The sequence below is a fragment of the Lepisosteus oculatus genome, chromosome 11 (assembly GCF_040954835.1).
Source record: "Lepisosteus oculatus isolate fLepOcu1 chromosome 11, fLepOcu1.hap2, whole genome shotgun sequence".
Classification (NCBI taxonomy): domain Eukaryota; kingdom Metazoa; phylum Chordata; class Actinopteri; order Semionotiformes; family Lepisosteidae; genus Lepisosteus; species Lepisosteus oculatus.
The window spans coordinates 21,884,346-21,906,830 of NC_090706.1; the positions used below are offsets into that span (position 1 = coordinate 21,884,346).

The 22,485-nt window shown below is 37.9% G+C and overlaps 1 protein-coding gene across 4 annotated transcripts in view; it reads right to left on the reverse strand.

The window, feature by feature from the left end:
• Positions 1-3,762: 3,762 nt before the first annotated feature.
• Positions 3,763-22,485, reverse strand: part of LOC102686951 (cAMP-dependent protein kinase catalytic subunit alpha) — an 82,943-nt gene continuing 64,220 nt past the window's right edge. For all 4 annotated transcript variants that reach the window (XM_015349488.2, XM_069195926.1, XM_015349487.2 and 1 more), the window contains exons 6-10: positions 20,829-20,955; positions 18,858-18,953; positions 16,700-16,822; positions 13,853-14,017; positions 3,763-9,604 (exon numbers count right to left, since the gene is read on the reverse strand). In XM_015349488.2, coding sequence (XP_015204974.1) covers positions 9,479-9,604; positions 13,853-14,017; positions 16,700-16,822; positions 18,858-18,953; positions 20,829-20,955 — 637 coding nt within the window. In that variant the 3' untranslated portion in view covers positions 3,763-9,478. The remainder of the gene's footprint in view (positions 9,605-13,852; positions 14,018-16,699; positions 16,823-18,857; positions 18,954-20,828; positions 20,956-22,485) is intronic.

The window sequence follows — 22,485 nt, forward strand, 5'->3', positions numbered from 1 at the left end:
AATCAGCTAAGATCCCTTAGCTGTTACATAAGGGAGGAAAGCTGGTCCAGTTGCTAAGACACAGGGCTGATTACAGCAGGAGAACAGCTCATCCAGTCATCATGATACCGGACCATTACACCAGGAGGTCAGCTGGCCCAACTTGAGTCTACCATTGACCTGAGAGTCAAGATAAATTTTTTTCTGCTCTGTGTTTCAGATGAATGTTAAACCACATTTCTGTTTTTAGCAGCTCTGAGGTAGGCTTCACAGCTGAAATTTTGTGTTTCTTTTTTTCTCTTTTCAGCATGGAATAAACCTTTACTTGTTCTGTGAAAATACCATGGATTTCACCAAATATGTTTGTTCTACTTAACGTAAAGCTGTATAAATGTTTAAATGGATTTCAGTTGGATTTGTAATAACATCAAGATTAACTGAGAACAACAGAATCTTTAATGAAAGTTACATAATAAAAATATACCAATATCTTTATATTGTTTTAAAAAGCAGCAATATTAAATTCAAGTTATTTTTATATAGCACCTTTCACAACAAGGTTGCCCCAAGGCACTTAACAAAGCAAGTGACCTTACATGTTGTGAATACAGAACAGAAAAACCAGAAGACAACAGAGGAGTGGGACCAAAAACTCTAGGGGTCCAAGGTCAACAGGTTGCTCAACCCCTTTGGGCATGCTAACATTATACAATTAAAAAAGGAATAAATTTAATATTCCCATCCAGTGATGAACTGGATAATATTTATGCCCAAGGGAATGATCAGATATCAAGTTATGTTTTTAAAGTACTTTTTATGAAAGCATAAAGCAAAAAAACAATTTCATTTGTGTTCATTAAAAAAAATAAAAATGAACTGAACAATTGTGGGAGGTAAATTGCTCATCAGTTTATTAAGGTAATTTATGAATTAGAATATGAGACATAGAGTATTCACTACAACCACAGAGCTGCTAAACAGAAACTTGGTTTAACATTCATCTGGAGCACACAGAAGAAAAAGTTGTGTTGACTTGAGTTGGGCCAACTGACTTCCTGGTGTAATGGTCCTGAAACCACTGGATCAGCTCTCCTTCTGATGCAACAGCTCTGTATCTTAACCACTGGACCAGCTGTCCTCCTGGTGTAACAGTTCTGTATCTTAACCACTGCACCAGCTGTCCTCCTGGTATATCAGTCCTGTATCTTCACCACTGGACCATCAGCCAGTGCCAGTATTGTATTGCATGTGTTCTATATGCAAACCTAAGGTGACTGGTACACTAATCTCTTAGACAAAGAAAGTCTTAAGCACATACAGTGCCTTGCGAAAGTATTCGGCCCCCTTGAACTTTTCAACCTTTTGCCACTTTTCAGGCTTCAAACATAAAGATATAAATTTTTTATTTTATGTGAAGAATCACCAACAAGTGGGACACAATTGTGAAGTGGAACGAAATCTATTGGATTTTTGAAACTTTTTTAACTAATAAAAAAATGAAAAGTGGGGCGTGCAAAATTATTCGGCCCCCTTGCGTTAATGCTTTGTAGAGCCACCTTTTGCTGCGATTACAGCTGCAACTCGCTTGGGGTATGTCTCTATCAGTTTTGCACATTGAGAGACTGAAATTCTTGCCCATTCTTCCTTGCAAAACAGCTCGAGCTCAGTGAGGTTGGATGGAGAGCGTTTGTGAACAGCAGTTTTCAGCTCTTTCCACAGATTCTCGATTGGATTCAGGTCTGGACTTTGACTTGGCCATTCAAACACCTGGATACGTTTATTTGTGAACCACTCCTTTGTAGATTTTGCTGTATGTTTGGGATCATTGTCTTGTTGGAAGATAAATCTCCATCCCAGTTTCAGGTCTTTTGCAGACTCCAACAGGTTTTCATCCAGAATGGTCCTGTATTTGGCTGCATCCATCTTCCCCTCAATTTTAACCATCTTCCCTGTCCCTGCTGAAGAAAAGCAGGCCCAAACCATGATGCTGCCACCACCATGTTTGACAGTGGGGATGGTGTGTTGAGGGTGATGAGCTGTGTTGCTTTTACGCCAAACATATCGTTTTGCATTGTGGCCAAAAAGTTCGATTTTGGTTTCATCTGACCAGAGTACCTTCTTCCACATGTTTGGGGTGTCTCCCAGGTGGCTTGTGGCAAACTTTAGACGAGACTTTTTATGGATATCTTTGAGAAATGGCTTTCTTCTTGCCACTCTTCCATAAAGGCCAGATTTGTGCAGTGTAAGACTGATTGTTGTCCTATGGACAGACTCTCCCACCTCAGCTGTAGTTCTCTGCAGTTCATCCAGAGTGATCATGGGCCTCTTGGCTGCATCTCTGATCAGTCTTCTCCTTGTCTGAGCTGAAAGTTTAGAGGGACGGCCAGGTCTTGGTAGATTTGCAGTGGTCTGATACTCCTTCCATTTCAAGATGATCGCTTGCACAGTGCTCCTTGGGATGTTTGAAGCTTGGGAAATCTTTTTGTATCCAAATCCGGCTTTAAACTTCTCCACAACAGTATTACGGACCTGCCTGGTGTGTTCCTTGGTCTTCATGATGCTCTCTGCGCTTTCAACAGAACCTTGAGACTATCACAGAGCAGGTGCATTTATACAGAGACTTGATTACACACAGGTGGATTCTATTTATCACCATCAGTCATTTAGGACAACATTGGATCATTCAGAGATCCTCGCTGAACTTCTGGAGTGAGTTTGCTGCACTGAAAGTAAAGGGGCCGAATAATTTTGCACGCCCCACTTTTCATTTTTTTATTAGTTAAAAAAGTTTCAAAAATCCAATAGATTTCGTTCCACTTCAAAATTGTGTCCCACTTGTTGGTGATTCTTCACATAAAATAAAAAATTTATATCTTTATGTTTGAAGCCTGAAATGTGGCAAAAGGTTGAAAAGTTCAAGGGGGCCGAATACTTTCGCAAGGCACTGTACAGTATCCCTATCAGTGGTACTGTCAAACTAATGCAGGTCTCTATCCCAAATAGAAATAACTGGGAGGGGACTCATTTTAGACGGAAGAAATTAATATGGAGAAGAGAACCTTTTATTGTGAAACTAGCAGTTAAGGCTTTCTTCCACTTGTTAATGTAAAGCAGATTAGACTTTTTTCCTGTTTCCAGGTAAGATGTTCTGCTAGAACAGGGTTTGAAAATACCAATAACATATTACTTAAGTGCTGTATCTTTTAGCTGTGATGCTTCACTTTCTGATGCAGTAAAATTCCTACCTACTGTATGTCTTTGTACCATTAATGGGTGATCCTTGAAGACCCCTTTAGACTCCAAATGGGGTGAAGTACCAACAAAAAAATATACTAAGCATTTTGACCTATGTGCAAATATGAAATTATAAACCAAATATCTGAAGGAGCTTTCCATTTCCTAACTTATTGTGGCATTGGGGCTGAAGTTTTATCTGGACAAATGGCTATGATTATGATCAACAAAGACCCCATCTAGAACAAAACAAAACAAAAACAGAAGAATGAACACTGTTATTTTTCTGTGGTGTGAAACAGTTTGAGGCCAAAATATAACTTAGCTTCTTCTTTGGCTTCCAAAGATGACCTTGTAGTTGTATAACTCTTCTCACTTGCCATGTGTCATACAGGGGTGGTGGCTCTTGCATAGAAGAATTTGTGATCTTACAATAGATATGCAGAGTGAAACAAAGCAGCATTCCCCCCCCCCCCCCAAAAAAAAAACCCAAAAACAATCTGGTATCTTATGTGTAGAAAATGAAAATGAATAACTCTTACAGAGAAGTTTCAATTATAACAAGTAAAACTTTATTGGAATGATACTTAATATGTTGCAAAATATTACAGACGTTTTGTTGTATTTTTCTGTGTTTGCTGTTTGCTAAGGTTCTCTGCCATTCTGGATGGAAGAGAGGGCAGAAGAATTAAGACTGTGAAAGGCAGAGAAGATTAAACAGCAGTCTTTCCCACAGGGGATGACAAACTGCACACCAAAACTTTATTAATCTCCGGAGGAAACAATTATGTGATTGTAAATACACTTACAAAATATGAAAAAAAAGAAAAAAATACTTTATTTATTGGTTTAAAAAGTAAAACATTTTTGCTTTAACAATATATTGGAAACAGGTGGTATTTCCAATGGAGAAGGAGAAAGCACAGAGATGCTGAAAAAAAGACACTGAAAACAGCATAAAAAGAGGCGAGAGGGAAGTGAAAGGATGAAAAATAAGGTGCTAGGCTGATGAAACCAAAATTAAAAACTTGGCATCTCCGTGCCCTTTACACATCTGCAAGTGAGATTCTTGCCTGATATCAATCTTGCCTTCCAACAACCCCACTTTAAGCAAAGGAGGACTTATGTCATAACAAAGAGAGCACTTTCCTTAGTTAACCAGAATACACAAGAACAGTAAAACTTTAAAATAATGCATTAAAATGGTCTTCTTGTACAATTCAGCCTTTTATACAAAGAATATTTTAAAGTCATGTGAGGACTAAATGAATTCATGTGAGAAGAACATAACTGAATAGCAAAGAATATTTATGACTGGTAAAAGAAGAAAGGAATGGGACTAATTTCTGATTTTCCTGCATTGTGAGCAACATTATTTTAAATCAAGCAATGCGTGTCAGTCTGGCAAACAGATACTCAACATAAATTGGTTTCCAAAGATAAAATCCTCTTTGAACAACAGAGTAACTGGTCTTTGGAAGTAGACCGCCTATAAAACAAGGAATTAATTCAGGACATTCCTCATTACAGGGCTGCAATGGGCATACATACAATAATACAGGAAGAGAGCCCCCTTATGGTCATGAAAGAAATTGTTTTCAGTTAACTTCTGAATGAAACATGCAACCGTAAGAACTGACAGAAACTTGACTTTCAGCATTGAACTGAATGCATTTCCAGATTTTACCCAGATGTTGAACATATTATGTGAAACCAGACTCACATAATGCTAAATGGTTGTTTTTCAGGAAGGCATTCAGCAAAGAGTCACAGTAACATTACTAAAAGACTCTCCTTCAAAATATATATTTTAAAAGACTGCCTATTCTAAAAAGAAAGTACTAAATAATATACAGAATTCAGTCCATTTTTCTTTAAAGAATTCTCAAGAATGCTACATAGCTTACACAATTCTTTAAAGACTGAGAAAATTAGCTTTAAAATCTTTGTGTTTTCACTTTTGCATGTCTCCAGAAACATTTGCTTCATATAAACATTTTCCATGTTACAAAAATAAATATAAATCCCAATATCCTCTATACTCACTCTATGACAAATTCATTTTTAGTAGAAAAAATGCATTTTAAATAGGGGCTCCAAAAAGAAAGTCTAACAGAAAGTGAATGGCACCACATGAAGGAGTACTGAACTAAGTCTAGAGTTTCATTTCCTCTTCTTTGAAAGGACAGGAAGTACAGAATACAAAACTGGGTTTGAACAGCTGTGCCTGAAGACTTTTAAAGTATTAATCTTTTAAGAGCCTTTAAGAGCCATGAACCAAGTAATTCTGATTAAATTTAAGAGTATTTTATCTTCCTTCTACCTGGAAGAATCTGATGAGGTAAGTGATATACCTTGGACTTCATTATTTATTAGTGTTGCTTGTTGGGAAAAGGAAACCAATGCCTGTCTGAAAAACAAGGAAATGTATGAGAATTTCAGTCAAAAATGAATCACCAGAAACCTTACTTCTGCATAATGCTATTAACTATATATATATAAAAAAACTACATCTTTGCTCTATCTTAATTCAATTTCAACAGCAGGTCATAGCTGTATGTCACTGTAAACTATAGAACTGAAAACAAATGGCTGATCTTAAGTAATACTGACCTTGAAAACTGAACCTGGATGGGAAACTATGCTTTTTCACTGGTGGCATTATTTCATAATGGAGAAAAAAATAGCTGGATCTGGGGAAAGTCTTTCCCATTCACATGTAACTAAAATTAATCCTGGATTAGCAAAGTGTTCAATTTGAGGTGTAACTTAAAAAGCATCACATGACCGTCCATTGAAGATGTCCAAGATGATAATTTTCGATTACGAGATCTACAGAGCATGACCTCAAGGAAAATGTCTTATTTCCCCCCTTGCATCTTAGAAATTTATTTTCACTTACTAAAGCAGGAAACCCTGGAGATTCCTTAATAAGTTTGGATGGTTTTACCGTGGCATTTCGAGTTTTAGCATGGTTTGGATATTAAAGCCAGTTCAAAATGAAAACACTTTGTTATTTGATGAACCTGTCACCTGTATTATCTGTTTTTGTAAATGAGTTTCTATACTGTGGCATTGCCATGTCTGCACATGCAGAGTAGCACAGCTGTGATACTGAAAGAAAAACAATATGAGAAAACATAGAGGGTTAATTTGCTGTGGTGTAATGGGGTCAATCTTAGCCCAGATCACATATGAACTGTCCAGTTTGATCTTATTGCAGACACCCTAAAAGGGTAAGATAAACTGACAGAAACACCATCAGATGGCACAAGAGGCAGGGGATTTTAACAGGCAGTCAGAAATAAAATGGCCCTCAAACCTCAAAGTCCTCAGACCTCCAGCTGGTCAGCTCTCGTGTGCAGGAAATAATCACAGCATGTGTGTCAGTGCTGTCTTTCCACTTGGAGACAGAGACAAAGGTCCTTCTTTATTAAAACATCTCCCCCAAGATGCACTGCAAACCCACCCACCACGGCATCACTAGATGTAGGAATCAACAAGCAGATTGAGAAAGGCATGGGCGACGTCGACAGTAGACTCCAAGAGCAAAGCATAAGTACAGAGTTCCACACAACAGGGTGCTTAGCCACATATTTAAAAAGAAACCTTGTGGTTCTTAAGCAAAACCAAGGCTTAGGAAGTAGGACTTTTTTTTTAAGAAAAGAAAGAGGGGCTGGAGTAACATTGGGTGAATATCAAGATAGAAATCCAAAAACCAGAGATCCCTTGTGTACAAAATCCTTCATCTACATCTTACAGTTACTGCACTTTACAGAAATCTGGACGTAAGTGAACATTAACAAAAGAAATTCTGAACTAGTTTCAACGGGAGCCAGAATCCTTCATTTTAAAGGCCATGGCCTTCATGGTGATATAGTATTTTGTTGCTTTTCCAGTATCTTTCTAAGGTTGACTGGACTTTTAATAATCAGAGTAAAATTAATGTCTGGTTTTGATGTTACTCTTTATACTCATTCAATTAAACACAATTGTGTCTATATGTTTGGCTGGGCTTGGCAGCTTTATTGAAAACTATATCTAAAACAATCACTTAAGTTTTAACTCTTTTTGCCATATACTGTTAATGAAAATAAAAGCAACATATGCAAAATTATCAAAATGTATGTTAATCAGTTCAGTAAGTTTTTGATTACATTTTTTTCCACTGGGAGACTTTCCGTTTGTAGAAGTTAAAATTACAGTTGTATGTTACCAATGTTCCCAATAAAACAAAACACTTTAGTCTACACAAGGATTTTAAAATAGCACATGTAAAAGGTAAATCAGTGATTAAGTCAGAAACCATTCATAATCACCACAGTTGTCTTTCGTTTTGATCCACTTACAAATGCAAGCACCCACACAGAAAATGTCTAGGGACACAAAAACAAAGGATAGATTTTTTTTGCTCAAATACATGTGATGTCTTGAATCTAGTTGAGGTACTATGGTTTGGTACATTGATGACTTTTTCTTATACTTAGAAGAGCAATGCTTCAGAAGTCTTCCCTTCTCTTTACAGTTGATCCTCACCATCACCATTTATTTAAAACTTTACAGGGTTTTAAGTGTCAAAATATACACACATCACAAATTTTCTGATACACAGGCACATGTGTAACACATCTTGTAGTGCGACATGAGATGGTTATGATGATGTCACTCCCCTCCTGTCCCCACAGCAAGGACTGGACTTTCTGCATAGGAGGTGTAGCACTTGTCTGGGCTGTGAGAATCTGGCAGCTGGTGAGGCTGCAACCAAGATGGAGAGGGAAATACTGTATGGGCTCACAACTTACACATCTACATATTATCCACTGTGCATAGTGGTTACGCACAAGCAAATACTAGTAAAATGAAAATCAGTTTTATGGTATGGGTGTTAGGATATTGTTGGAGGAAGTTTCCGTTCTAGAGAAAGTGATGTTTCTGGTGCTTTGAGAATAACTGCGCAAGTGATTAAATTTCATGCAGCTAAAATAATCACTTTATACTTAATATAATCCAAATTGCACACAAATAAATGTCTGAATTTAATTTTTGTCTATATTAAAATGGGTTCAGATTTTAAAAATATCTACCGTGATAAATCTACCATAGGATTTTCAACTTTTACCGTGGTATTTTTTAAAGTGGTTTTACCATAACGTGTCTTCTCTGTGCATTACTATACTGGACCACATACTATGGTGTATTATACTAACATTCCTTACAATAATTTCTCATGATCAATGACATTCCCATGGTCTGTTGGATTAACGCCCAGTAAAAGAAAGTTTAACCATGTTGAAAGTACAGCAAAACTAAGCAAAGCATTAAAATCCTAGAATTTACCAAGGTAAACTTCCATAAGGCTTACTATTGAAAACAAGCTAGCTCATTTGAAGTCTTCTATTATATGGCTTACAGAAATCAGTGAGGAGTTTGCAAACCCTACAGTATATTCTAGTCAGAGCGATATCTATCAGACATAACTTTCTGCATTTTTCTCCTTTTCTGAATACCCTTTTCATATGATAACTATTAAAAGCTGTGGAATGTTTTCTTCACAATATACCTGCTCACTCTCATTTTTTTTAGTTAAATGTTAAAATCATTTTATTGTTGCATATCCATCTTATAATTTAGGGAGGCTGTACAGGTAATTTCCATTAATTTCTTAAATTTTGTTGAATTACTACATCAGTGGGTCAAACTCCCTGCAGCTTCGTTCAGTCAGGAACATTTATCCCGGAAACTGTGTTGTTTGCATTTGAACTGGATCTCACGAAAGGAGTACATAGTTAAGAGAGGATGTTACTTCTAAATGCTAAGTCCTGGCAATGGGAGGAGAGCGGATTTTAAAATAAGTGAACCCTGAGGTCACAGTTGCTTCCTGCCATCTGAAGCGAAAGTACGGCTTTTGAAACAAAGTCGACGGGCAGTGTTGCGAATGATTCAAATGGGTTTCGGCACAAAACCTTGGTCAGCTCAGAGAAAAAAAATAAAAGATGGCGGCCATAGCACCCCCAATCCTAGCTCGCCTCGCCAATCCCAGCTGCCAAACGGATGTATCATGGTCATGAAATGTACTCTAACCCCCCTCCCCCCACCTTCCCCTTTATGAAAACGGACACAAAAAAGGCAACTCTGCTGGCTTGCGATGATCTCCTCTTTTTGCGCTGGTGTATCTGGTTTTGCCGTTGTATGAGAGAGAGCGCACCTGCCTCCTCGCTGTGTCTCCTATATCTCTCTCAATCACTTCCTCTATTGCTCCAGTGATCTAGAACTCGCTGAACTCCTTTGCACACTTCTCAGTGAAGGAGACTCGGATTTCCTCTTCCTCGTAGTCATCAAAATTGCTGGTGTCGCCTGGCCCCTTGCATTTAGGGATAAAAGGTGCCTCGACCTATGAAAGAGAATGCAGGTGGAAATTTATATGGCTCTCTGTATTCAGGGATTTTTCCTTCCTTTTTGTAGTTGGGATTTGCCATATACAGTAATTCCTAGCTATACGCAAATTTATCTTATGTGGTTTTGAGTATCCACATAGTTTTCTCTATACCATTTTACCTTCCATGACACGATATTCAATATCCACGAGCTAAATAAGTGCTGATTGCGTGTCCACAATTTTTCTCACATTCTTAAAGTGCTCTGCGCATAAAGTGTACATTATTACATTGGGCTGGGATGATTATTAATATTTGATTAAATAAATTAAAAGAGCTTTTAAGTGTATGAAAAAGGATGAAGTGTCCAGTGTTGCTAAGCGCTGCACATTTGTTGCACAGTGTACTACATTTTGCATTGATAGCTGATACCATGCAGTGATAGTGATTAAAATAGTTACAGTATACAATTTCTCAAATATATATACACAGTAGTTAAATAAGCAATTAAATTGGCTCCTAAGTGTATGTGAAAGGTCAAAGAATCTCGTGTTGCAAGTGTGCCACATCAGTGATGTCTTTATTTTATCCTCTAAATATTTATGATTAGTTTTGAGAAGGTCAAAGCAATAGGGCTGTTGATAGATTTGATGCACTATTTGCACAATATAGGAGAATGTGGCTACTGTACCATGTTGCCAGTGGTACACCATATTTGCCTAAAGTGTTATACCATATGACCCAAACAAAAAATGCTTCTAAATATGCATATAAATTAAGTGAATGTACAAGAATCTTGTTAAAAGTTCAAGAGAGGAATACGTTTTACAAGCAAAAGGTGTTATGTCCTTTCTGGTGGCTGTACTAGAGGTGAGCTAGCAGTGTTTTGTCAGCTGTTCACGTCACTGTCTCTCAGGTGCTCTGTTTCCTGCCATTAGGTTCTTTCTTGTTTCCAGACAGCACTCTGAATTCTGCCATAGTAGAATGGTATTACAAAAGTTGCAAAGGAAGAAGTAAAGGTTTATTCCATGACGAAAAGAAATGCAAGGGTTCGGCTGTGGAGCCTTGTTTTCTTCTTTTTTCAGCATGGAATAAACTTTTACTTGTTCCTTTGCAGCCTATGCATGTTAACGCAGCTACCTACTTGAACTATTTCAAAAGGTGGTTCCACACATCCTGTTTCTCCCATAAAGTCTGAAATGTACCAACTGCAAATTTACATTCTGCAAGGTTTTCCAGGAATGCAACCCTTGCGATTGAAATGGGATTACTGAATTTTTTTCTGGATCTGGCTAATGTTTATAGAATGCAATCATGATTTTGATTTGTAAGTTTTACACTTATCAGTATGATGCATGACTATGTTTTACTGTATTTTAGCTTTTATGCATCTTAAAACAGTTTCACAAACTCTTTTGGGTTGAACCAAATGAATTTTATTCAGGGACTGGATATCCATCAGCTTCCCCTGCCAGGACACTCCCCGGTTCTCAATTTTAGTGAACATGCAGTTCCACAAGCTACCCCTTTCCATTTGTCAGGTAAATGGGATGGGACCAGGCTGCATGTATTTCATATCCTTGTGGAATACCTGCCACTTCTCATTTAAAGAAACATATTTAAATAATTTTGAAATCTGGATTCTGCTTTATATATTGAATTTACATCTTGGTCTGTGTACAAAGCAGAACTGTTTTGGTTTACATAAGATTCAAGAGAACCCGATTTCTGAACCAATCATGCATGTGTGGGAGAAAGCATGTTCTGACTTACTGTTTAAATACGAGAATATGAGACCATTCTCTCAGCTGAATCTCTCTGTGCTCATTGAATTGACATCACTGTGGTCACAATATCAACAAGCAAGCAGACATATTTCAGCCAGCTTTCAGAATATCAGTTCATGATATTCTCAAGATAGTTGCACATTTTTTTTTAGGAGAGTGGGCAAAGGAGAAGCTGAAAGAATATGAAGATGAACTTGGTTGCTGTACCTGAAAAAATTTAAGGAAAAAGGAATTCATACTAAGTGAGTCGACTGCAGATGAAATTGTGCCTGATGCAATCACAGCAAGAAGAAACACGGCTACATTGCTTGTCTGGAAATTGGGGCCTCTGATATTTGAGATTATGAACTTCACAGACAAGCCCTAAAAGAACTGAATTGATGCTTGCTCAGATTTTATGCAAGAGCCTGTTAAAATTTACAGTACAATTGAACTAGACTAGCTTTGCACTGGGAACAGCAGGTGTCAGAAGTAGATGGATAAACTACTGTTGCCACTTGGCCCCAGATAAATTCTAGACACTTAGGACAGCACAGGATTTTTAAAGTTGTCTGGAAACTGAAATACATTAACATGGCAATTGAGAACTAAACTGTTAATAATTGTCATTGCTGATTACCATGGTGTGGTCATATTTTTAAATAAACATTTTACCAATAAAAACATCTTGAATATTGTTATAATTTAATCAATGTCTGTCATCCTTCTTTGAAAGCTGCTATTTTCATTTTCTTCTTACTATTTGTCATCATTTTTTTTAAAGCATGCTAAACAAAGCTTCTTTTACTGAAGAACACTACATTGGTAATCAGTGTGTAACACAGTTAGGTACGTTTAATAACATCTCTGTGTAATTCACTCATTACAATAATTGTGCTGATCAAATTAAGTGCAGTTTCTTTAGCAAAAAATTGCCTGTTTCTCAGTCAATTATCAACTCGATCACCTGGACTTTTCTTGGGGCAGTCTCACATTCTTACAAGAATGGAGGGCACAGAGACAGATATTGGGCATCTGACTTGTTTGAAAAACACTTTTTTTAAAGTAAAAGAGAGCTAGGAGGATATGTTCAGTAGCTTTGTTTTATATTCAACTTTCATGATTTTCCTTAGTGCATTAATCTAATGGATTGAGGATTTAATGCATTTTATTGACTGCTAAGAAAGATTGATCCAAAGAATTCAATGAGGATTCCCTGTAGAACAACACTGGGGATTTAAGGGTAAAAACCAGAACGTCTACTTAATTCCAACATACAGCCTAATACCGTGATAGTAAGATTGATCAATGTGTTTTTTCACAGAAGCGTGACTTTCAAAGATTGTTAGTTTCATGTTAATCTGTTAATCTGGTATTCTGGTAGTGGGCTGTACAATATCTGTTACAATGGGATTTAGAATTTGGAATGTGGCATTGTAATCAGACCACACCGTTTGGTGCACTGACAGTCTTAACAGCTCTTATTTATTTTGTTCTGTCGGTATTGGATTGGATATTCTGTGAAATTGACAAGTTACATCAGGTCACGTTTCAAGTAAAATGAAGATTTTTTAAATATTTCAAGTAATGCATATACTACAATTTTAGGTTTTTGTTTTGTTTAAAAATGGGCCTATACATTTTGACACATCAGCCTATAGAAAGTAAAGCAACTAAAATCAGTAAATACAAATAAAAATAATGTTCAACTATTTGAAGGTACTTTTTTGACAAAAAGCGCACTTATGCTCAAAAAGCATGGACTAAAGAATATTCTGACCTAAATGCAAAGGCTAGAATTCACTCCTGGCCTGTCTCCGTATCTGAGGAGAAGTTTGAGTGCAACCATCACTACAGAAACCCCACTGCAGGAGAGAACAGCTGAGAAATGGCGAGAGGTGGAGTGAGAGAAAGTACTGAGCCCTTTGTGTTTTCCATTCATTTTGGAACATTACATGGAATATATTGCTCTTTTTCTGGAAGGAAAAAATAATGCAGGTGCAGAAGAAAACTCAGATTAAACTTCGGAAAGAAAACAAAAAATGTCTGGGTTGATGGAAAGATGAATTTCCATCTGTGTTGCTACCACATGACTGGCACAACACTACCATTATGCTACAATTTAAAATGACTTCAATGTAATGAAGAGCAGAATCAGATATTCTATTGATCTCTGTTTTCTTTCCCTGGTCCCAGTTATGCTTTACTAGTGCCTACTCAGCGACGATTGAAGCACATTAATTTGAACCAACAAATAGTTCACCATACGAGTATTAAGATTCCAGTTTAAATCACACCAATCGAAATTAATTTAAAATTAAACCCACTGGTATAACACGGAATACTGACACCCTACAAATTAATTTTGCTTAGAAATATTGCACTTTTACATTGGTAAAAAATACACTTTTACTTGGCAGCCCATACTTGAACCAAGAATGTCTTCACACCACCTAATTCCACACAAACAGAAAATAAAAACTTCTGAACAGACGTTACCTTTCTCTGGTAGATTGCAATCCAGTCTGTCGTGGCAAACCATTTGTGATTTTTGATGTCACTGACTGCATTTTTGAGGTTCCCAAAACGCTTGGTCAGGTCCACCTGCAGCAGGTTCCGAAGAAGGTCCTTCAGGTCTGAGCTAAAGTGGGAGGGGAACCGAACCTGGGCACAGGGGGAACAGAGTCACTACTGGCTCTGGGTTAAATATCCACCTCCATTAAAGCCTCCAGCCAAGGCTTGAAGCCTGGCTACAGAATACACTTCACTTTCGTACTATATACAGAGACATTTCCTGTAAGTGGGGTCCTGACTCCAATATGGTCACTGCTCTTAAACTGAAGGACTACTTAAGGTTAAATTAAGGTTAGCTGGGTGGCATGGTGGAACAGTAGTAAGTACTGCTGCCTCCCAGTACTGGTTCAATTCTGCATGGAGAATGTATGTTCTCCCCATGTTCACGATTGTTTTTCTCCGGTTGCTCTAGTTTTCTCCCACAGCCCAAAGACATACTGGTAGGTTAACCGGCTTCTAGGAAAACAGCCCCTGGTGTAAGTGTGTATGTCTCTGTATGTGACCTGCAAGTGACTGGCATCTTGTCCAGGGTGTATCCTGCCTTGAACCGGTTCCTCGAGAGCCTTAAGATTAAGTGGTTAGAAATGGATGGATGGATGAATTAAGGTGAGTTTTAACTCAAGGTGTTCTTGCATCTGGATACTAACTTCTTTTGAAGTCTGAGAACAGCATATATTTTGAAATCCGGAATATATTCTTTGTTGACTTGATATATTATCCCCAATCTGAAATTGGCAGTTGTCAATCAACTTGGCTCAATGCTACAGCTCTTTAACACAGTTGGGTATAAAGACAGTAAACACATCTTCCTCTGAAATGTGTGCTGCCTAGCCAGACTAGCCCCAAAGTACTCACAGAAGAGCCAGCATCAAATGGGACACTGAAGCAGTTCTCATCAATGCTATAAGCAGCTGGCAGGTGTCTACCAAAGCAACATGGATTCAAGCATGGCCTAGTCTGTGAAACAGTAGGTACACCAATATCGCAAGTGACAGGAAGGGATTTAAATCAGTTTGTAAAGACACTTACAAAAATTATTTACACTTTGAATTTTGTACATTTCAGAATTATTTTCAATTCCAACTATAATTCAGAGAGAAAGAAGTGGGCTGTTTATATCGATAATCTGATGGAATGTAATATCCAGTGGCAACTGGCACAAGCTGCTGACAATGTGGAAACTGGAGCTGCTTGTGTGTATGAAAACCTTTTATAGTAAGAGATTTTACCAATACTCTAAATTCCAGATCAATTTCTAGTTCTGCAAAACAGGCAGTCATTACTTCTTAACGCTCATGTATCCCCCTTTTGACATCTGGTTAAAACTGGGAATTCTTTCAGAGGCACTGTGTCAGTGACCTAGACAGTGTATAATTCTCTTGCAGTGGAAAACTCGGCCTTGTGGTCCAGCGGGGTTTGCTGCTATCTCCTGAGTGGAGCTGGTTCTGCTTCAGGTCCACAACCAACCGTAGTTGATTCCTGGCAGAGCCAGAACACAGCTATACCAGTGACACCTGCCTTGTAGTTTTTATTGGCCTACTTTGATTTTCAATAGTTTTAATGTGTTGACTGATTGGGCACTGCCTGTTAAAAAGCAATGGGAATTTATAGGGGTGCAAGCTTGATGATACAATATAGTGGGTTTACTAATACTACAGCAGCATTACCACCTTCTAGCCTGATCTTGTCACATCTCAGAAGCTATGCTAGGCCGGATCTGGTTAGTCCAGGAATGGGAGACCTCCAAGGAAAACCAGTATCTTGGTGTTGATGAATCAGTAGGTGAGCATTTCCAATCTAATACTCCAATATGGTGACCTGGGATACTGTTCTGGAGGAGGTACAGTCCTTTGAATGAGACATTAAACCAAGATACTTCAGGTGGTTAGCTGCGTCAGCATGACCTTGGCTACTTGAACATTAAAGACCCTGTGAAGCAGTTTGTAAGGCTGTTACCCAGGTGTTCTGGCTAAATTGCACTCTGGGCTTCTACAATGTGATGTGATCTTCCTAAACTTTCTCTTTTATTCAAATGACAGAGTAATTTTTCACTTCACCAGCTGATAGGTTGCATAGTGGGGCTATTGGCCCATAATGGTCACTTAGTGCCAACCAGGTGGGTGCTGCACATAAGCGGTGGAAAAAGTAGGCCCCTTCTACAGTATGTGTATTTTGCATTGGGACGCCTTGAGATGAAAATCGCTGTCCAAATTAAACAAATATTACATCTTACATTATGGTTGGTAGAACTGCTGCCACAGTCCCTAAGCTCAATTCCTGGGGTTCTACCTGCATAGAGTTTTTGTGGATTTCTTCCAGGTGCTCTGGTTTTGTCTTGGAGTTCAAAGACATGCTGCTATGTTAATTGGCATCTGGGAAAATTTGACCAGGTAGGAGATGTATGCGTCTGTGTTTGTGATTGTCTATCCTGTGATGGACTGGCACCCTGTCCAGGATATTCTGTTGCTTACTGGGATAGACTCTGTCTCCCCTGTAACCCAAAATTGGAAGAAGCAGTTGACTTTTTATGACATGACTACTGAAAAATTAGCTGAAAAAGTTGAAAAAAGTTAATTGGGATTTGTAGCTTATATAACAACCTCTTTTTCCATTACTCAATACAAAATTCACCTATTGATCATACCTTTCAAACAGTAGTGGCTGGGTGAAACCTGAAGAGAATTTGCCTAACCAACATCTCCATTACAGAGACACGTATCAATCGCAGCTCCTGCAGCTATAAGAGAAATGAATAGCTGGAAGAACGCTCACCTTCCCAGAGACTATCTTCTCGTAGATCTGTATGGGCTGGTCTGCGAAGAAAGGCGGGTACCCAGCGGCCATCTCATATATCAACACTCCCAAGGCCCACCAGTCCACTGCTTTGTTGTAACCCTATGGAAACATCGCCAAAGAAGGCAGTCAGTGAGATCCAGCAGTAGTTTATCCACTGGGTCATTATTGCTGGTGTGCGCAAAAGTAAAACAGCCCATACATGGAGCGAAAAGTCTGACAATAACCATGCATAACCAAGGTAACGTGTGAAAAAGCTCTGCCACCTTCGATATTGAAGTCCAGGCTAATCCTTTAATATTGTGGCTTTAAACTATGGCTGCTGTCGCATCATCCAGGTGGATGCTGCACATTGGCTGCACATTGGTGGTGGCGGAAGTCCCCATTACCTGTAAAGCGCTTTGAGTGGACTGTCCTGAAAAGCACTATATAAGTGTACACAATTATTATTATTATTGCTGGAGCTGGTGAGTAAGCAGTTTGATGTACATTTAGTATTGTCTGGCTGGTTGTGGAAAGAGCCCAGGCGCTGCTGCTAGGGTCGTAATGGAAAGCTGTTGTACGGGGGCTCAGTTGCAATGGTTATATCTGAGTGGACTACCTTTTACACTCTTTTGTTTAGAGAACTCCATGTGATACAATGAATACTGCTTTAATAATGAAACGGTAGTTAAACTGTCTTTCATTATTTAAGCTATACTGCATGGCAGAGACCTTCAAGATTTTTTCAAGGTAATTTTAAAAGCATTTTGCTTTAGATGCAAAACTTGCTCCCAATTTAGTAAGCGGAAAATGTTAAAAGAAGCAAATCGCAAAGTGCGAAGACCATTGTGGGGAAAAAAAAAAGAAAAATGCCCCCTTTATAAGGCTATAAATTGGGCTAATTTCAAACAACCTCAGTCCGGTTTCATTTACTCTGTGACAAATCTCAATATGTACACAGAGTGTAGCTGGAACTTTTAAATTCACTTCTATGTATTCTGGCACCAAATTCACTTGTGTTGACACAGCCATTATCAAGCTAACTTAGTTAATTTTTTTAGGGATAATAGTCCACATTTTGGCAGAAATGTATTAACATGGCAATGGATGCGAGAGTGTTTTATGTGTTTATCATTCTCCACAGAAATAAATTATTTTATCATTTAAAATGAAGTCAGCAAAGAGGAGAGATTTATCAAGTATGCAAAATGCTTTTCGTACATTTTCCCTGCATATTCCCACACTGACTATAGAAGCTGGTGAGGCTAACCTTGAGCTGCTCCTTAATCTCATTTCCTGTTTACCAGATGGACTGACACCTCTTTTTCTGGTGATCTCAGCTTACTGTATCTTCCTATTCAACTTTGTTATTCATACTGCTCTATAATGAACCAAATCGAATCTGAACACATGTCAGGTTGAATTTAAAAGTGAATTGATCGTGAATTTTTAAACAAACAGTTTTGACAACTGCCCAGTTAATATACCGAGTGCCAGAAATGACATTACTTTAAGCTTCATCTTCATTCTTTTTATAGCTACTATGAATTATGTTTCTACATTTACTGTGTAACATCAATACAAATTTCAGTTTCATGACATTATAATCTAATTACAGTACTTTCTACTGCTCTGATCTCTGGTGGGGAGTGAACTGAACATGGGCATGGACATGCACACAACTGTTATGGGAAATTAATTAATTACATTTTAGTGCTTATTTACAATGAATTGAATGTCTCCTTCTGATATACTGTTGATTTATTCATGCTATATCCTGCGTGTAACTAATGTTCTGTTGAAGTCTGTATATGATTTGCATTTAATTCAGTTAACAAACCTCGAGTTAAAAGATTGTCTTGCATACATACCTTGGAACTGGATGCTGTAGGAACTTTAAAATCTTGTTTAAAAACAGTTCTTATTTAGATTTCTTTACTCATTTGTTTTTTTTTACCAGCTTCCACTGTTTAGTCTTTCTATTATTAAGTGTCTTGAGTTAATGGATTATGAGGTACCAATTGAAACAAGTTGTTGTTTTGATGGTAAACTTTAGTAGCATTTCAGCAAATTGCCTGCCAACTCCACGCATGGGTTTACTTTCCATCTCCACCATCTGACTAAATATTGAGAGGACCTTTTTGGAGTGTCTTACTTTGCTCAATATGATTTCGGGAGCCAGATACTCTGGAGTGCCGCACAGCGTCCAGGTCCGACCTTTCACTCGCTTGGCAAACCCAAAATCTGTTACCTGACAATAAAAAGGCATAAAAAGACATGCTTATTCCAGCCTTTCCAATTCCAACTTCTGTCCTCTTTCTCTCTCAGGCAACACCTAGTAGTACACATACCTATACCCGTGCTTGTTAAACAAAAAAGAAAAACACAGCATTTTAAACTATTCAATTAATTTAATTTCCATCTAACAGCTTTTGATTATATGCAGATATTGCACAGTTTAAAATAACTGTGAGACCAAATGTTCCTTAATGTTCAATAAAACTGAAATTTAATAGAAAACTTCAAGTTACCAGGAAAACAGTATCACGATGCCTTACAAAATGTTAAATAGAAAACAAGCGATTTTGAGGGCTTCCAGGCCAAACAACTCTTTGTATAGGATCAAAATTTATTACAATTGTTTGTGTTACAGGTTGTGTTTTCCGAGCAGGTGAAGACCCAGTATGGTCAGAAAACAAACTGCAGAACCTTTTAAGCTTCAAGTCTGAAGAAGGTTTTAGTACTGATGAAATTTCAGCCCAACTGGCACAGCAGGACTTTTTGCCATCATTTTGCAATATAACATCTCAGATTGAACTGTCAGGAAAAACGTTAAAAGTCAGACAGCTACCTGGTTTCACACCAGATGCCCACATAGGAATATTTTAATTGCACTTTCCCAAAACTGATGCTTATTAAGTTTTGACTTAATTAGCCAAACACTTTTTACACAGGATATACATACATTTTATGGAATAGGATGTAAATGGTTTCTGTGCAACCATCTTGGTTTGTGCAGGAAAGCTACTTTGCCATATTATAACTTCACTGTCACTAGAATAATGCTTAAAATGTTTGCATACTCTTACACAGCCTTGAATTTAAGTATCACAGGCTTTTTCGATTTTAAAGTGGAAGCTTTCAAAACCATGTACAGTCTCATGCAAAACACAAAGAAAAACAGTGCACAAAATTTGATTTAAATTTTTTCCTGTTAGATGTAGACCACTGACTTCATCCCAGTCGCTTTTTGGTCTTTGAAATGTAATATAATGTAATTTTTCTTTATTGGCCCTATACAATTTCTTGCATTAGGAATTTGTCTTTTCGCATACCCCAGCTTTTCTCCTTGGAGACACAGACACACAGACAGGGAGAGAAGCTTGGGGTCAGAGCGCAGGGTCTGCCACTGTACGGTGCCCCTGGAGCAGTTGGGGTTAAGGTCCTTGCTCAGGGGCCCAACGGAGTAAATGTATGAATTGGAAAGTGTAAAGGTTTTCCCTTGATCTAGTAGCAAAAAAGAAAGGTTGTGAAATACTTCCCCTGCACTATTTATTGTACAGTATTCCAAAAGATAATGTCGTGTATTATACTGCACCTTAACAATGACCTGAAATCACGTGATTTCTGCTTGAAGCCCCTTCAGGGTTTTCATGAAGAAACCCTACTTATTTCCTGTAATGTTTGCAAAACGAACAAAGCTACCCTCCACAAAACGGACAGAACATCCTACTATCACACTGTTTTTTAAAGATTTTAGAAAATGTACAGAAACGTCTCATCAAGAAATGTACAGAAACGTCTCATCAAGAACTCAACACATGCACTCCACTCAGTGATGTCCTCTTACCTAACAACAGATGTAATGTACGTTGTGAGAACCCATTTCCATTTTGAATATATTTTATTTTGTGCGCACGTTTCTGTCTGTGCACCCATTTTTGTTTCTGTTGTATCATTTTTGTTTGTGCACTTTTTTGTTTGTTTTGTTGTTGTTTGCAGTTTGTGCACTCTTTTTTGCTTTATGTGAATTATTTTTTGTTTGTGTTGTGTCATTATTTTTGTGCACTCATTTTTGTTCTTGTATTTTGCACTTCCGGACCACTGTACCACTGAGTGTGCTCACTTGTATGTATCCTTGCTGATCTATTAAAAGGTTCTCTGGCTTCAGGTCTCGGTAGATGAGATCCAGGGAATGAAGATACTCGAAGGTCAGGACAATCTGAGCAGCATAGAACCGTGCGTGTGGCTCACTGCAGGGACAAGACACAAGATAAGCACAATGAATGTGTCAACCGAATGCCTGTCTGACGATGGGGCTGAAGAGACTTTTCATTCACAGATCTGATGTCAAGTGCTTGTTCACCACCAGTATAACACCTGACACAGCTGCAAGAATACAGTACCTTCTCCCGAGCTGAAAAGTGAAGGGTGGTGAACCTTTGTAACAGCTACCAGGTGATGTGAAGACTAAGATGTCAGAATTTTTCACAAAAAGAAAGGATGAACACAAAAATTATCCAACAGTATAAGACTTTCAGGTATCTAGGCCGGTGGTCTTGGGACTCTGTCCAGCTAAGTCAGGGTCAGATTTGCTCCCTTTAATTTAGGATTTTTTCTCCCTTTCTCAGTGCATCAGGGTAGTGTCAAGGTCAAAAAGCAGATGGGTTAAATAGTGTTTTCTTATTTCAAATTTTAATGCAGATTAATTATTTTTTCATACTACCATAACATTCACGGTACATCAATATTCAAAGCCATGCCAGTACCATATAATTTATGCCTACAGCTATCTTTGTCAAACAACTGTGCAAAATGGACTGCAAATACATTATATTTATTTTACAGAATATGATAGGAGACTACAGAAGTGTCTTAAAGTATCTAGAGACAATGAGTAATGCCTAGCTAGTGTCTTCCACTTCCACTTTTTAGAGCTTAAAACTGAGGAATGTTTACTTAATTGTGTTGGATGCGAGACACATTGACCAAAATAATCTTCTGGTTTACCTTTATTAAATTATGGATAAATGATTAAGAGTGTCAAAAGTGTGGGATAAACAAGATCAGATCAGGAGAGGACAAAGAGGAGAAAACATAAACAAACAAGAGAGGAGGAGACAGAAAGGACAGACGAGACATCCAAAGTGAGAGTTCCTTGTTCGAGATCACCCATGTAGACCAGATTGAAGCCAAGTATTTCATTGGTTAGAGTCAAATACTTGGTAGCACTCTGGGGTTTTTCTGGGTGAATATTAGGCCTCTGGGACACCTTGTTTGTAAATTTGTACATTGTTGCATGTTTATGTGTGTGTTGTTTAGTGTGTACATGGTCATTTGTTATGTGTATCTGTTTAAACAAGTGTGCCACAATTAATATTCTTTTCACCAAAACTGTGCCAGAAAAATAATTCACATGTCTCTTATTATACCAATATCATATCTTATTATAACTGTGGTATATTCTTAGCAACATCTTTTACAAGTTCGGAGTTATGATTATTTTACTTATTAATTATTCCACTTGGTCAGCTGCTGATTTTCCTCTAATTTCATAACCCCCAATTTTTAACAGTATACTTATAATGGCTGTATAAAACTGTAAATACTGTATTTCCAGGATATACAGTGAAAATTAAGGACGTTTTAAAATGTTCTGTGTAACTGGCCAGTGGTCTATGAACATAGCTGCAGCACCCTGCGCCAAGCAACATCTGTTAGATTGCAGAGTGGCAGCAACATCCCTGCTCCTGAAGAAGAGGAATATGCAGACCCAGTTCTGG